This window comes from Panthera onca, chromosome A3 (genome assembly GCF_046562875.1).
Source record: "Panthera onca isolate mPanOnc1 chromosome A3, mPanOnc1 haplotype 2, whole genome shotgun sequence".
In the NCBI taxonomy this organism is placed as follows: domain Eukaryota; kingdom Metazoa; phylum Chordata; class Mammalia; order Carnivora; family Felidae; genus Panthera; species Panthera onca.
This window is the reverse complement of record NC_138341.1, coordinates 59,120,676-59,139,017: the sequence shown is the minus strand read 5'-3', so window position 1 is coordinate 59,139,017 and position 18,342 is coordinate 59,120,676. Positions and strand designations below refer to the sequence as shown.

Here is an 18,342-nt window from a genome sequence, read left to right as displayed (position 1 = left end):
ATATTTGCAACAAATGAAAGATTATCAATAACATCCAAAGTTTGCTTAAAAATCCATAAAAAAGGTAAAAATTCCAATGGAATGGATAGACGATTTACAAAAAAAAATTCCAAATGGTCAATAAATTTACAAAGATCCATACATATCCACCAAAGACATGTACATGAAGAGCAACATATTTTATAGTAGCCCTAAACATAACAGAAATGTCCCTGAACATTAGGATAGATAAATAAAATGTGATGTATTCTAATAGTATATGTCATGAGAAGACAAAAGAATGTTCAGTAATAAAAATGAACCTAGGGGTGCCTGGGTGGCTCAGTCAGTTAAGCATTCAACTTCGACTTAGGTCATGATCTCCTGGTTTGTGAGTTCGAGCCCTGCAGTTCAGGCTTGTGAGGACAACTCAGAGCCTGGAGTCTGCTTCAAATTCTGTGTCTACCTCTCTCTCTGCCCCTCCTCCTCTTGCACTCTGTCTCTCTCTCTCTTTGCAAATGAAATCATTGACAATGATTATTGATTTTTAAATTAATTTCTACTATGTCATTTTGTGTTTTCTGTTTTCCATCTTTTTTTTAATGTTTCGTCCCCGTGTGCTGCACCCTCTCCCAATTCTTGCCTTTTTTTGTGATGAATTTGTTCTCATCCAACATATTCACTCTGTTTGTTTGAAAATTATATAATGTTTGCATTTTTTTAGTGATTGCCCCAGAAATTCTACCGTGTATATTTTACTTAATAAAATCTAGTATTGGGGCACCCGGGTGGCTCAGTTGGTTAAGCATCCGACTTCGGCTCGGTCATGATCTCACAGTTCATGGGTTCAAGTCCTGCGTCAGGCTCTGTGCTGGCAGCTCAGAGCCTGAAACCTGCTTGGGATTCTGTGTCTCCTCTCTCTGTTCTTTCCCTGCTCATGCTCTCTCTCTCTCTCAAAATAAATAAAGATTAAAAATAAATAAATTTAAAAAAATAAATAAAACCTAGTATTAGTAGTATATCTTCTTCTTGAAAAGCATAAAGACTTTAGAATACTTTAACTTCTTCACTCATCTTCTGATTTATATACTGTTATTGCCCAGAATTTTATCTTAATTTTTAATCCCTTGAATTAGATGTTAGCGTTTATGTTTTATACTATTGATTTGTATGTTCCTACAAGTTTAGTATTATATTTTGCCCACCATTCCTTCTTGCCTTTCATACCTTCCTTCCTTATAGTTCAGAGAAGATGCTACCCTCCAATGGTCATAGATTGATGTGGAGATCTCAGATCCCATCTCCCCATTCTGCTTGAGCCCTAGGCTTTGTCTCCTACACTCTGAATGTACAAGCTTTCCTAAACCCAGCTCCTCACTGCCAGGTGCCAGCACATGCCCTCAAGGCAAACTTTGAGTTTGCTTACTCTAGTGGAATCAAGCATCCTTGTCATTTCTACCTGAGTGTTTCCCTTAGTTTCCTGCCACGCTTTAAGCAAATATTTTAAATATATTATCAAGCATGTTTAGATGATCTGACCAGGAAGTTTTTCTCTGCAAATAATTCTGTGTTATTTCCTAAATATTCTTAGGTAACTATTTTAGTATTAATATTCTTTGAATTGATTTCATATAATGGTTTTACTTACTTTACTATGTATGCTGCATTAGTGAAAAGTGTAACCAAAAAAGCCATTTAGAAATCAAGCTGGTTAACAACTTTTTTAGTCACAGAATAATTTTTGTGCCTATCATATATATGTATTGCATAAGCTAAGAACCATTTTGAAAGCTAAGAATAGGGGCGCCTGGGTGGCTCAGTCGGTTAAGCGGCCGACTTCGGCTCAGGTCATGATCTCATGGTCCGTGAGTTCGAGCCCCGCGTCAGGCTCTGTGCTGACAGCTCAGAGCCTGGAGCCTGTTTCAGATTCTGTGTCTCCCTCTCCCTGACCCTCCCCCGTTCATGCTTTGTCTCTCTCTGTCTCAAAAATAAATAAACGTTAAAAAAAAATTAAAAAAAAAAAAAAAAAGAAAGAAAGCTAAGAATAATTTCCAAAACACTACCCTTTTTTACCTGAACTCTAAGTATAAATATTGACCCCAACATAATATATATTTCCCTCCAACACCTTATTGTAAAAATTTTCAAACATCCAGGAAAGTTGTATGAATATATTTACCACCTAGATTCTATCATCATTTTACAATATTGTTTTATTACATATCTATCCATCTCCCTTTCTTTCCATCAGTTCCTCTTACTTTTTGTTGCAGTGAAAAGGAAAATACAGGTATCACTAAACTCTGCCTGAAATATTTCATAAACATTGTATTTTTTAAAAATTTTTAAATGTTTATTTTTGAGAGAGAGACAGAGCACAAGTGGGAGAGGGGCAGAGAGAAAAGAAGACACAGGATCTGAAGCAGGCTCCAGGCTCTAGCTGTCAGCACAGAGCCTGACTGGAGGCTCGAACTCACGACCTGTAAGATTATAACCTGAGCTGAAATCGGACACTTTGCTGACTGATGAGCCACCCAGGTGCCCCACAAACATCTTATTTTTATTTCTAGGCAATAAAGTTCCCTTTTCCAACTTGCTTACCATTTTCTAATAATTGAAAAGCATGACGCTATCTCTGTGCCACAATCACATTGTTCCATAGGAGTCAGAAAACAGTAGCCTTTTTTTTTTTTTTTAATTTTTTTTTTCAACGTTTTTTATTTATTTTTGGCACAGAGAGAGACAGAGCATGAACGGGGGAGGGGCAGAGAGAGAGGGAGACACAGAATCGGAAGCAAGCTCCAGGCTCTGAGCCATCAGCCCAGAGCCGACGCGGGGCTCGAACTTGCAGACCGCAAGATCATGACCTGAGCTGAAGTCGGACGCTTAACCGACTGAGCCACCCAGGCGCCCCAGAAAACAGTAGTCTTATAGTTAAGAGGGGAAATAAACAAGTAGAATCAATTAATTTTTAATCCTTTATAATATGTTTCCATGTTAGTAAAATAAGTTTCATATGTGGCACATTCACTTGAAATATTTGCCCTTTTATTTCATCAATATCTAGGAGTTCCTATTATAGTTTCTATTTGTTTATAATGAAAAGTTCTTACTTGTTAATACCTTCCTATTCAGTAGTTCTGGAGGACTATTCTATTTCATGAAGACAGGTGAACAATCATCTTCTGAACTTAGCTTAGGCAGTTGCATTTGCATTCTGTGATATTATGATTTATAGTAAGAAATATATATTTTATATATTTGGTTTTATCCCATTCCTAAAATCCTTAGGATTTCCTAAAAGAAAAGAAAGTCTTTTATTATTTGTAACAAGCCCCTTTCAACCACATCTGAGTTTACATTACAGAGGAGACTTTGTGAAAGCCCCTAGCATGGGGGCTGGTTGTCAGTGGAACCAAGCGCATGATTAGAGGATTGGAAATTTCAGCCCTATCCCCAGACCTGGGGCTGGAGAGAAGGTTTGGAGGTTGAGTTATTACCAATGGCCAATTATTTAATCAATCATGCCTACGTAATGAAGCCTGCATAAAATATCCAAAAAGAACGGGTTCGAAAAGGTTCCAAATTTGGTAAACAAGTGGAAGTGCTGGGAGGGTGGCACTCCTGGAGAGGGAATGGAGGCTTCATGTCCCTTCTCCTATAACTTGCCCTATGCATCTCTTCATCTGGCTGTTCACCTGTATCCTTTAAAACATCTTTTAAGGGGGTGCCTGGGTGACTCAGTAGGCTAAGCATCTGACTTCTGCTCAGGTCATGATCTTACGGTTCATGAGTTTGAGCCCCACGTCAGGCTCTGTGCTCACAGCTCAGAGCCTGGAGCCTGTTTCAGATTCTGTGTCTCCCTCTCTCTTCCCCTCCCCTGCTCATGCTTGCTCACTCACTCTCTCTCTCTCTCTCTCTCTCTGAAAAATAAATAAATGTTCAAAAAAAATTTTAATTAATATAAATAAATAAAACATCCTTTAAAATACTGGCAATAGTAAGAAAACTGCTCTTCTGGGTTCTGTGAGCTGCTCTAGCAAATTATCAAATCTGAGAAGGGGGTAGCAGGAAACTCCAATTTGTAGCCAAATTGGACAGAACCTGTGAGTAACCTGGGGACTTATTACTTGCAGATGGCAGCTGAAATAAGGACACTCCTGTAGGACTGATAACTTTACATGTGTGGTCTGTGTTAACTCTGGTTACTGTCAGAATTGTATTGAATTCTAGAACACCCTGCAGGTGTCAGAGATTGGTCAGTGTGGGGGGAAAAAACTCCCACCTATCTGGTGTCAAGAGAGTGAGTATGGGAATAAAGGAAAACACACTGAAGTTTTTTCTAGACAACTTCTATAGGTAAGCGTCTTACAACTTAATGATTTTATGAAATAGACTGCATCATCTATTTAAAATTTTACTATAGTAAACATTTTATTTAGCTGTTTTATCAATATTGTACCTCTACTGCTTTCTATCTTCAATGTTAAAAGCCATGATTTACACTTACAGGGAACATTTCTTGATGAAAATTTATTACTTGGAACACATACAAAAAGGTGTCAAGAAAGGACATGAGAAATCAGTTTTAAAGTTTAGATTCATTTGTATTTGGAGGAAGACTGTCAAGATAAGTTTTCATACTTGCTAATGACAAAAAGATCTGTGTACTTCCTCTAATGTCAAGATAAAAACAAAATTGTATCAAAAATAGTTATTTTAATAACCAAAATGGATTACTGTCCTCATGCATGCATACTATGACCTCATGCTTTATATGCTGTATGAAATTAAAATCAATGTAATATTTTATTCTTCTTTATCAAAAGAGCCCAATCTGGACTCAGGCAGTCTCAGTCAGCTTTACCAATGAGTGACCTTAGGTACATCCCTATTCTGCATGGTGCTTCTTTTCTTCATCTTTAACTTGAAATTCTTTATGATGGTCTTTACTGTTTAGAACTTATTCCATTATCTAATAACACTTTTTAGAGTATTAATATACTGGCTAGACAAGGTACAGGCAGTAATGCAATTCTAGCACTTCACAAATACAAAGTATTTAGCCTGTTCCTCTTCCTCTAAGCAGGAGAACTTCACAGCAGATTAAAAAAAGAATAATTCCAATTTAAACTATTTCATTTAATTTCTTCTAAATGTACACTTTTTTCATAATGTCATATATAGCCTACTATCAAAAGAACTAATAAACACTCATGATAACTGAAATAGTAGCAAAGCGTGCAAAAAAGGAAATGAGAAAATCCTGATATACCCCAAGGAAAAACATTTAATTCTAGGAATAACCTTTTTTTGGGCTGTTTAGGCAGGAGGTAAATTCAGAAACAAGGGAAACAAAATATAGAACAAAGCAAAGAAGTCCAAATAAATGTGACATCCGCCCTAGTATTTTTGGCATTTGTTCACACATAGAAAACAGCTTCATTCAGGATGAAGAGTCTCTTGAAATATGCTAAAATCATTCAGGTAAAAAGGCAAGATTCAATTACAGATCATAATTCATGCAATATATCAACATTTCTCAACTTTTAAGACTGTTTTCCAAAGGCTTCACTGTTAGGTAGAGACCAAAGTACCACTTAATAGTTTATTTATTTGTCAAATAATGATACCCTCTTACAGGGTATGTTCTGAGAAAAAAGGAGAGATAATACATGAAATTGTTTGAAAGAGTTAAAAAGAACTATGACACATTATAAATGAAATTAAAACTCAAAATTCAACTCGATGTAATACTTACCTTTGGTACATGAAGTTGATAATTCTCTTACTTCCTGTTATAAAATACATGATATATAAAAGTATACAACACATATATTTAATTAAAAGAATAATAGTTTTTGATGGACCCTGATGCATATCCCTCTCATCTTAAAAAAATGGAACATTACTAGGGCACCTGGGTGGCTCAGTCAGTTAAGCATCCAACTCTTGATTTTGGCTCAGGTCATGATCTCACAGTTGTGAGTTGCTCTCTCTCCCTCTCCCTCCCCCTCTCTCTCAAAAAAATAAAAATAAAAATAAAATAAATAAAATTGACTTTACAAATAAAATTGACTTTACATAGTTAGTATTGTTTGCTTTCATATTAAAGGGGAAGTTATATTCAAGCATTCTGATGATGTGTAAAAGCCCTAAACAATATTCAAATATATTCATTAAAAGGAAAACAAGAACATATTAAAGAGTATCAAGAGAAGATCTGTTTTTTCTCTTAGGAAATGGACTATTAGAAAACAGCCACATTATGGAATATTCTAATTAAAGAAGATGGTTCCTTAAATAGGTAGTCTGACATTAATCAATCCCAAGATATTGTTCACCTGAGCAAGTGATGGAAGAATCTTCTTGCATATTTGTTGATTTCATCTCTGTATTCCAATATAGTTGTATCCAGAAGTGGTCTTGTTGGAGCATAGAAGGTTCCAAGGCTTGCCTCAAGCTGTGCTGTGGAATTCAAACATAGCAGCACTGAAACAAGTGAAACTCCTTCAATTACAACAGAATACTCATGTTTGCAGTCAGTCAGGTTTTGCAAACTTGGATGAAATGTGAGCTTGTTGCAGGAAAGATGAAATTAAAATATGACAGCTGGTACAAAAACAAACCTGTGTATAAACTTTCACTTGAGGCAAAGCTGACAATGACTCTGAGCAACAAAAAGCTGTCAAAACTGAAGAAATCCATAATGAACCAACCTCTCACCACAAATGGGTAATTAAAACAGTGACTCATCAAAGTAACACAGTTTGAACTAGTATTTCCAGTAGAATCAACTCACAGTGTGCTGAACATTTACTCTTTACCTAAAAGGAGAAAACTAACCTTTTTGCATTGGGGATTGAAAGAAGTATTAGGAATGTTTTAAATAAACATTTAAAAATAAATACAGCCCTACTGAAGTAATAACATCCTTCTAAGACAATTTTAAAGAAACAGTGAAAGTCCCCATACCTTCCCTAAATCTCATTCTAATAAACAAGATTGTTGGTTTTGTCCAAGTGTGAAAGCTAACACCCCTGGGAGGGATGTCATGCTAATCTGCTCTTGGTCAACTGACACCTTCCTAGGAAAAAAGGATTGGAGAGCAAGTTTTGATAAACCAGAGGGCTAGAGACTGGGAGAAAAAGGCACATTTTGCCTACTTCATAATTTTACCAAGGGGTTGTGTTTTCTCCCCCAAACACCTGGAAGTTATATAATTACAATAATGGTGAGCACTGTATGAGAGAACTTCAGCTTACAGTAAAACTCCATTGATTTTTATGCTACTAAGTGCTAGAGTGAATAAAAAATTCCTTATTTAGCAAAACTCTAGTTTTAGGTATATTTGGGTTTGAAAGTATTAAATACCTCATCAGAGTAATTGCTATGGACTTGGCTAAGCTGTTAGTAATTTCTTTTTTTTAATCTCAAATCTAGACAGTAAAGTAAGATGAACTTCAGAGGTATTTTCTTTCAAAGCAGCAGTCATTTTAGATTAAAATTGAATACAGCAATGCTATTGTGAAAACAAGCCAGAGCCTCTTGCCATTGCTTGTTTTCTTGACAGCATGTTTCGTACTTCTGCAATGTTCAAACCTATATGGAACACTCATAACTCCCAGCACAGTTACAGATTCATTAGATAGCCCAGCTTGATGTTTAAGGCAGAAATGAAGATCTCAAAGATAACCACAACACAGCAAAAATGAAAGAACTCACTGGGTTCCACTAATAAAAGGAAAACAAATTACCATGTCAAATTTGTTAGATTCGGACAGAATAAATCTCAACAGAGAAGAATTCTGAATGTTTTAGAAATGTATTTTGCAGTTACTTGGGGGGAAATGCACATACCTACTTAAAATGTGCATATTCTGATAATCCAGCATCATGCAAGTCTTTTATTTTAATAGCCTAGTATCATACAAGCTTTTCATTTCCCTATCTTCCCAACACGGTACCTTGAAAATATCCTTTATTAAAGCAAGAATCTGATAATGCCCATTTGTGAATTCCCTAATAACCTTTCTTACAACACAGGAATCTTACAACACAAATTCACCAAGGTGCTAGCAATTTCTCAGCGTCGTTGACAGTCAATATTTTATCTTCTCTACAATTCTTCAACTGTAAATTTAGCATCTCTTACACATATTGTGTATACTATAACAGGCTTTCCTTACATATTCTGCTTTTTAACCCCCTACTATGTACCTAATCTCTGAGAGTGTACCAATACTAAGAAATAAGTACTTGAGATAACTCTGTAGGCAGAAATATTACAGTAATATCTAGTAACCTAACATTTTAAAGTTATACTCTTCTTTTTATTTTTAACTAATAGTCATTAAATACCTATGGTAGGCCAAGCATTGTGCTAGGCATTTTCTCACTGTAGAAATACTGGACCCTCCAGAGATGGGTTGGACTACCTCCAAAGAGCACATTCAATTAACATTAAATAAATATTTATTGTGGGCCTCCTAAGAGTTGCGCCAAGTCCCATGATGTGAACTTCCTGAAGGAACCTGTTCTTTAAAATTACTAAAATGAAGGTTAGGTACAGAATTTTATCTACACAATTTGGTTACTTTGGAAACATAGTGAAATGGAAGAAGAAAATCTATAAACATTCAAAGAAAATAGTAGGGAAAAAGCTCTCCAGTGAAGACCTTTTGACATATTTCCTGCTTTCTCTACCTTGTAAATTACCTAGGGACATTTTTCATTGTCCAGGACTTCCCATCATTAATGTCAAAGCTTCTTGCAAAGATTTGAAATAAAGACACAAGTGCAAGAATGTTTAGGTGCATTTTATATTAATAACTCATAATAAAAATAGCATACACTGAATAATTGGAAAATACAAAAATGAATTTCATTACTGTATGTACACATTATTTTTCTCTTTTTTAAAAAAGTGTCTTATCTGAGGGGCGCCTGGATGGCTCAAGTCAGTAGAGCAGGCAAGTCTTGATCTTGGGGTGGTGAGTTCAAGCTCCATGCTGTGCACAGAGCTCACTTAAAAAACAATGTCTTATCTGAGATCCTATGGGCATAATTACTTACTGAAGGAAAACAGAGGAATCCAAGTAGGCAGAGAGGTATCGGAACTACCAGTTAAAATGAAAACAAGGAGTGGCAGCCTGGGCCACAATTCTCATTCTCTCTCTCTCTCTCTGTCTCTGTCTCTCTCTGTCTCTCTCTGTCTCTCTCTCTCTCTCTCTCTCACACACACACACACACACACACACACACACAGCACACACACAAATCAGTGGTAAGGACTACCATCTAGACAAAAGACTTGGAGTATGAGAAAAAAATACTGATGTCTAAAATGAAGGAAGAATAAGGACCTTTATTTGGGGCCCTCTGTCTACCAGCCCCTACAGAGTACATGGAATTCTCAATTAAAGTTTAAGATCTGAGCATATTACACACATGAACTTAGACTGAAATGTACAATGACTGCATTGTGAGTTCCAACACAGGTATACACAAAAAAAGTTGTTCTTTATGTTGACAAATACTACACGCTAAGTACCATATGGATAATTATTTGATATCTGATCTTGTCAGTTTTAATAGGGCATTAACATTTGTCTTTTAATCTCTGATAATACAATTCAAAAAAATCCTCAAAACATAGTGGACTCAATAAAATGTACTTCATATATATACAAAATCCATTTATGAAATATATTCCATGTCTGACCTTCTCTCTCTGGAGTGAGCTTTTGTCTAAGAAGATGGTTTACAATGGCACTCATGCTGATAAAGCACTGGTGGCCCAGAGTGTCCCAGTTCATACTGCTCAGGATATTTATCGCCTCATATATCTCATCACAGTGAATGTATTGGAATATGATGTCTATCAGGCCCAGCTGTCCTCGTGTGAAGATACCTGTCACAAAAAAGTAAAACCAAGTGATTCTTTTGAAAATAACAAGTAGATTAACAAATACAGAGTTAACATTTCCATAAAGGAAAAATAATCATTTCCTGCATAAGTGCTAGAAATGTGGGATCTAGGGGGGCAAGAATAATATGATTTTGTGGCTACCAGCTACCAACTCCATCTATCTTATGCCTGTCATTCAGCATGTATTAATTAATTTATACTCCACATAATCAAACTACGTTCACATCAAAAGCCTGTCTTTAAACATATACAGCAGAGGCCTAAACAACAGATGGGGAAAAGAGGGTTAGCTTTTGCGGTCTACCTAAAGATTCTTCTCTTGTTTATTCACTTTTAGGTAGACCACAATAGCTAACCCTATTTTTCGCACCAGTTGTTTAGGCCTCTGTTATATACATTTAAAGACAGGGTTTTTTTTTTTTTTTTTTAATTTTTTTTTTCAACGTTTTTTATTTATTTTTGGCACAGAGAGAGACAGAGCATGAACGGGGGAGGGGCAGAGAGAGAGGGAGACACAGAATCGGAAACAGGCTCCAGGCTCTGAGCCATCAGCCCAGAGCCTGACGCGGGGCTCGAACTCACGGACCGCGAGATCGTGACCTGGCTGAAGTCGGACGCTTAGCCGACTGCGCCACCCAGGCGCCCCTTAAAGACAGGGTTTTGATGTGAACACAATTCTTATTGACTAGCTCTATTGGTTCTAAGTTGCTTTTACTCTTCAGCCCCACATACTTTGGTGTGGGTGGGGATAAGTACAAATAGCCATGACAAATATGACTATATATATGCTTTGAAGTCTGTTTTTATTAATGGGTGCTCTCAATTGATAGTTTTTTCATAGATACCACATATGAATTTATTTTAAATTGGCATTTAAAGACTATTCTTTTTGGGGCACCTGGGTGGCTCAGTTGGTTAAGCGTCCAACTCTTGGTTTCAGCTCAGGTCATGATCTCACGGCTTCATGGATTTGAGCCCCGCGTCAGGCTCTCTGCTGGCAGTGCAGAGCCTACTTGGGATTCTCTCTCTCCTCTAGCTGCCCTTCCCTCACTCATGCTGTCTCTGTCTCTCTCAAAATAAATAAATAAAAACTTTAAAAAAATTTTAAAAAGTAAAGACTATTCTTTTCTACTGAAGAAATGATCAGTGTTAATCTTGCTAGTGATGCCCTTCACAGCTAATATTTACTATAAAATATCTTGGCACAATATAAGTACATTAGTTTATCCTTTTAAAATGAAAGAAATCGGGACTCCTGGGTGGCTCAGTCGGTTGAGCGTCCAACTTCGGCTCAGGTCATGATCTCACGGTCTGTGAGTTGGAGCCCCGCGTTGGGCTCTGTGCTGACAGCACAGAGCCTGGAGCCTGCTTCAGATTCTGTGTCTCCCTCTCTCTCTGACCCTCTCCCGTTCATGTTCTGTCTCTCTCTGTATCAAATATAAATAAACATTAAGATTTTTTTTTAAATAAACATTTAAAAAAAATTTTAAATAAAAAAATGAAAGAAATCCATTTTTTTTATTAAAAAATTTTTTTAATGCTTATTTATTTTTGAGAGAGAGAAACAAAGTGTGAGCAGGGGAGGGGCTGAGAGAGGAAGACACAGAATCTGAAGCAGGCTCTAGGCTCTGAGCTGTCAGCACAGGGTCCAACGTGAGGCTTGAACTCACGAACTGTGAGATCATGACCTGAGCCAAAGTCAGACGTGTAACCGAATGAGCCACCCAGGCGCCCCAAAGAAAATCCACTTCTAATGTAAGAGAAGCAAGACCACAAAACAAAGATGGGGCATTCTATTCTAATTTTATCATCTTTTATACATCCTTGATTTCATTTGAAACTAACAATTTCTGTGTAATTAAATGACAGTAAGTATTAGGGCTTTTAAGCAGGGTGGGGTTTTTTTTTTTTAATCTTTTAAAAATGGTTGGCTATAAAATACTTTTTCTTCAAAAGTAGCAATGTTTATTGATTTGAGTGAGTCCATAAAAATTTCTCAGTACAAATAATCATAAAACCAAATGAGAAAATGTATGTAAAATTATTTATAAGCTGTAAAGTATATAAAATATTACTGCAATTCTTCTTTTTATTACTATCATCATCAACATCATTTAACTGGAATAGTTACAGGTTTTAGGATTTTAAAAAATACATTAGTTCATGCAAAAGATGCCAAAATTCTTCATACTAACTTCAAGTCACATCAAAATAAGAATTTGTGCTATATGTAACAGGACTCAACTTGATAGGGAATCTGGGGAATTGCCCTAACCATACCAAGCAATAAAACCTCACTATTCTTTCTGTGTTGGTAGAATCATGAATGGTACTATCCAAAAGCCTTCACAAGCTTGCAGTCAAGCACTGTAAACTCTCATAAATCAGGGTGGTTCCTTGGCAGTAGATATCAATGTGTAGGAACTTTATAGGAAACCAAAAATATCTGAAATCTGTTGATTCTGCTCGTACCCTAAGCAATACCTCTAGAAAGAGAAGAAACTTATTTGCTGAGAAAAAAACATTAACCATAATCATAATCATGTTCAAAAGAGGATGAAGGGAAAATCTTAAAAAGTAGCCAAAGAAAAAAGACACAGGCACAAAGATATGAAAAACTGCAAACTTTGTTTCTGAAATTATGCAAGCCAGAAGACAACAGCAAGACTTTTAAAAATGCTTAGATAAAAATGAATTAAACTAAAATTCTGTACCTTCATAATAAAGAGTTGAAAATTAATGAAGAACCATAACAATCTTAAATATTACTAATAACAGAGTTCTGAAATAATATAGCAAAAATTGATAGAACTAAAAGGAGAAAAAGTGAAAGCCACAATTATAATTGGAATTTCCTCACTCACTAGTTGAGAGAACACATAAACAAAATCAGCAAAAATAGAAAATACTTGAAAAACATTATCAGTGAATTTGACCTGACATTTATAAAACACTTCACTTAACAGCAAAATACATTCTTTTTAAATGTAAATAGAATATCAACCAAGATGGATCATATTCAGGGGGCTAAAACAAACCTCAATAAATTTAACTGTTTTGAAATCATACAGAGTAGGTTCTTCTGACCACAACAGAATTAAATTGGATATCAATCCAGAAAGATACCTGGAAAATCTCCAACTATTTAGAAATTAATCAACATTCTTTTAAATAAACTATGACTTAAAGAAGAAACCACAAAGTAAATTAGGAAATATTTTGAAATGAATAAAAACAAAAAGGAGTGCCTGGGCGGCTCAGTTGATTAAGCATCTGACATCAGTTCAGGTCATGATTTTATGATTCATGAGTTTAATCCCTGCATCAGGCTCTGCACTGACAGTGGGAAGCCTGTTTGGGATTCTCTCTCTCTCTCCCTCTCTGAGATTTAGAAAGGAAAATATAAATAAATAAGATAAAAATATAACATCAAAACTTGTGAGATGTAGCTATAGCAGTACTTAGAGGGAAATTTCTAGCTTTAAGTGTTTTAATTAGAAAAGAAGGAAGGTCTAAAATCAACAATCCCAGCTTCCCACATTAAGAACCTAGGGAAAGTAGAGTAAATTACACCTAAAGTAAATAGAAGGATGGAAATGATAAAAATAAGAACTAGTAAATAAAGAATAGAGAAAACCAATGAAATCAACAGCTAGTTCTTTGAAATGATCAGTAAAACTGACCAATCTTGGCCTAAATTCATAAAAAAAAGAAAGAAAGACTACAGAACTACACACATTAAAAAATAGTAATATGAATAACTTTATACAAATAAACATAACGTAAATGAGATGGATACCTTGAAGGACTCAAACTATCAAAGCTCTTGCAAGAAGGAATAGATAACTTGAATGACTCTATATTATTTAAACTTGAATTCATAGTTAAAGAATCTTTCAACACACATGTACATACATGCATGTACACACACACACACGCGCGCGCACACACACACACACACCCTTCATGTCCAGATGCCTTCATTGGTGAATTCTCCCAAATATCAGAAGAAGAAATAATATTAACTCTACACAACTCAATATACAAGAAGAGGGAGCACTTGACAACTTATTTCATCATGTTAGCATTAATTACACTGATGTAAAAAATGACAGAGACAGTACAGGAAAAGACAGAAAACTACAGACCAATATCTCCCATAAACAGATACAAAAATCCCTAACAAAGTATTAGCAAGTCTAGCAATATATTAAAAAGATCATAGATCATGAACAAGAGAGATTTATCCCACAAATGCAAGCTGCTAAAACATCTGGAAACTAATCAATATAATTCACCATATGACCAGAAAAAACATAATAATTTCAACAGATGCAAAAAAAAAAAAAAAAAACTTGAAAAAATTCAATATCTACTCAAGATAATATATCTTAGCCAATTAGGAATGGAAGGAAGGGGACTTCCTCAACGTAATAACATTAATACTAATAGTGAAAAGACTAAATGCTTTCCATCTAAGATCTGAAACAAAGCAAGGCTGTCCTCCCTTGCCACCTCACTTAATACTGTACTGGAGATTCCAGCTGATGTAATAAGGAACCAAAATAAAAGGCATACAGGCTGAATAAGAATATGTAAAACTGTTTTTAAATGCCATTGTCATAGTCATCTCAGAAAGTCCTAAAGAATCTACAAAAACATTATTACAACTGGAAATGAGTTTAACAGGGTACATGGTCAAGATTTTAAAATTTTATTTCCATATAATCCCAATGAACAATTAAAATTGTAATTAAAAATACTATTTGCAGTAGCACCCAAAAATATGAACAAAGTATGCATAAGATCTTTACACTTAAAATTAAAAAACACTGCTGAGAGAAATTTTATTGTTTTTAATTTTTTAATAAACTTTATTTATTTATTTATTTATTTAGAGGTGGAGGGAGAGAGAGAAAATGCAAGTAGGAGAGGGACAGAGAGAGAGGGAGAGAGAGAGAATCCCAAGCAGGCTCTGCATTGAGCGCAGAGCCCGAGTTGGGGCTTGATACCAGGAACTGCAAGATCATGACCTGAGCCAAAATCAAAAGTCAGATGCTTAACCAACTGAGACACCCAGGTGCCCAAAAATCACTGCTGAGAGAAGTTTTAAAAGATTTGAATAAATGGAGAGAGATATTGTGTTCAAAGATTGAGAGACTCAATATTGTTAAACTGTCATTCCACCTCAAATTGAACTACAGATTCAACATAATCCCAATCAAAATCTCAAGTACTTTTGTAAAACTGACAAGTTTGTTTTAAAATTTATATAGAAATCAAAGGATCTAGAGTAGCCAAAAACAATTTGGAAAAAGAACAAAGTTGGAGAACTAACAGTAATTGATTTTATGACTTACTATAAAACCACAGTAATTAAGACAGTGTGGTACTCCCATATAGACATACAGATCAGTGGAAGAGAATAGAATCTATTCATAAACACATACATATATGGTCAAGGCAGTTCAATGGAGAAAGGACAGTCTTTCCAACAATTGGTTCTGGGACAAATGAATATTTATATTTAAAAACTAATTTCAGGGGCCCCTGGTTGGCTAAAATTGTTTTAAAAATTAGGGGCGCCTGAGTGGCTCAGGTGGTTAAGCGTCCGACTTCAGCTCAGGTCATGATCTCACAATTCGTGGTTCGAGCCCCGCATCAGGCTCTGTGCTGACAGCTCAGAGCCTGGAGCCTGCTTGGATTCTATGTCTCCCTCTTTCTCTCTGCCCCTCCCCCACTCATGCTCTGTCTCTCAAGAATGAAAAAACGTTAATTTTTTCTAATTAATTTTAATCTATGCCTCATAGTATATGCAAAATTTTAACTTGGAACAGACCATAAACCTAATTGTAAGAGCTAAAATGTCTAGGAGGAAACAGGGTTAGACAAACACTTCTTAAGATGGTACATAAAAAACACAAGTCATAAAATAATTTAAGAACTGAATTTCATTAAAATTAAAAACTTCTGCTACCCGAAACACGTTGTTAAATAAATGAAAAGGTAAAACTATGAGCTGGAAGAAAACATTCATAATACTAGTGTCTCACAAAAGATTTTTATTCAGAATATATAAAAACTCTTACAACTCAATAATAAACAATCCAATTAAATTTGGGCAAAAGATTTGAAGATATACTTTATCAGAGAAGATATATGGCAAATAAGCACATAAAAAGATACTAAGCTCCAATAGTCATCACGGAAATGAAAATTAACACCATTACACACCCATTAGAATGGCCAAAATTAAAAAGACCATTAAGGCTAAGCGGTAGAATATAGAGCAACCAGAACTTCAAAATAGTTTCTTCTTCAGTTAAACATATCCTGAGCCTATGGCCTAGGCATTCTACTCCTAGATTTTTCCCAAGAGAAATTAGAATATATGTCAATATAGGGGCGCCTGGGTGGCTCAGTCAGTGAAGTGTCTGACTGTGGCTCAGGAGGTGATCTCGCAGTTTGTGAGTTCGAGCCCCGCGTCGGGCTCTGTGCTGACGGCTCAGAGCCTGGAGCCTGCTTCAGATTCTGTGTCTCCCTCTCTCTCTGCTCCTCCCCTGTTCACACTCTGTCTCTCTCTCTCTCAAAAATAAATAAGCATTAAACAAAATATATACATATATGTCAATATAAAGACTTGTACATGAAAATACATAGTATTTTTAGTGATATTAGCTTAAATCTGGAAACAATCCAGATGTCCATCAAGAGATGGAGCAATATACAAATTGTGGTTTATCTACATAATGGGATACTACTCACTAATGTAAAGGAAAATTTGAAGATGTACATACCGATATGGAAGATTCTCACAGATAAATGCTGTTTATCTCACAGATAAACAGATAAATGTTTTCATGTAGAAAAACACTAAAAAAGTACCTATTTTATGAGTCCTTTTCTATGAAATTTAGAAAAAGCAAATCTAATCAGTAATGAGAGAAAGCAGGTCAGTGCTCTTTTGGCCTTCAGGGAAATAGACTGCAAAGAGGTTTGAGAGAATTTTTTGGTGATGGAAATATTCTGTTTTGATTGTGGTGGTAATCATGAGGATACATACATTTGTCAAAACTCATTAAACTGCACATTTGGAATGGGTACACTTTATTTTATGTAAATTATACTCCAATAAACTTGATTTAAAAATCCATCATCACTCTAGTTTAGCAGAATGCTGTCTGGAATAACAGTCTATTTCAAATGATTTGAGATCCAAGTTTAAGATTACTAGGCATCTAAGAAATTATCCGACATTTCTTTCCAGCAATAAATTACCCACAATTACCACCTGGGTAAAGTTTAGTATTTTAAAAGCTCACTAAAAGTAACTCTTTTGGAACAAACTGAGGGGTGCTGGTAGGGGTATGGGCTAAATGGGTGGTGGGCATCAAGGACGGCACTTGTTGGGATGAGCATTGGGTGTTATATGTAAGTGATGAATCACTAAATTCTACTCCTAAAATCATTATTACACGATATGTTAACTAACTTGGATTTAAATAAATAAATAAATAAATAAATAATATAGTGATTATGCCTATATTATGGCATATATACGTATAAATATGTATATGAGCTAAATATTCAGATTAAAGCCTTTTTTGATCCCCTTCTAGATGACAATTCTAACTTCTCCTTCAGGGGCTAATAGGTGTTCTGCGATAAAATCATTTTACATTTTATTTTTAAGCCAATGGCCTTATTTGCCTGGAGTTTTAGTAACTTCTAGAACCTGGACTCTCAGATGAAACTAGGTACATAAAAATATTGTTTCAGGATTTAATAGCTATCTTTTGTGATTAAAGAAAACTCTGTAGGGCACCTGGGTGGCTCAGTCGGTTGAGTGTCTGACTTCGGCTCAGGTCATGATCTCACAGTTCATGAGTTCAAGCCCCACATTGGATTCGCTGCTGTCAGTGCAAAGCCTGATTCAGATCCTCTGTCCCCTTCTCTTTCTGCCCCTCCCCTGCTTGTGCTCTCTCAAAAATAAATAATATTAAAAAAAAATAAAGAAAATCTGTAATCACAATTGGAAATATTGACTGTTGTTTTAAATTTATTTCAGTCACAAATAACAGAAAAACCTCCTAAAAATGCCCTAAATAATAAAAGGTATCTTATTTACAATACTAAAAAAGTAATCAAAACAGAACTTTTGAAGAAAACCTATTTCTTATAAAAATACTAAGAGAAAAATCATCCTACTAATTTTCTAGACAGAATGATACACCCACACGCACACGCGCACACACACATTGCCTTTGATTTTCAAAATCCTATGAGAGGGCAGATGTTAGCTTTAACTATTTCTTGCCTAATATTATCACTTGAATATTTAACCTTTTAACTTTGCAGGCTCTGGGAGAGTATTGCAAGGGCACTCCAGGTAGATGGAATACTATCAAAATCACCACAGGAAGGAGGGAATG

General features: G+C 35.5%; 1 protein-coding gene across 3 annotated transcripts in view; it reads right to left on the bottom strand.

Annotated features, from left to right (window-relative positions):
* WDPCP (WD repeat containing planar cell polarity effector) overlaps window positions 1-18,342 on the bottom strand; it is a 377,252-nt gene that overhangs the window by 213,336 nt on the left and 145,574 nt on the right. For all 3 annotated transcript variants that reach the window (XM_060604729.3, XM_060604709.3, XM_078444546.1), the window contains 2 exons: window positions 9,704-9,892; window positions 6,324-6,447 (listed from right to left, as the gene is read on the bottom strand). In XM_060604729.3, coding sequence (XP_060460712.1) covers window positions 6,324-6,447; window positions 9,704-9,892 — 313 coding nt within the window. The remainder of the gene's footprint in view (window positions 1-6,323; window positions 6,448-9,703; window positions 9,893-18,342) is intronic.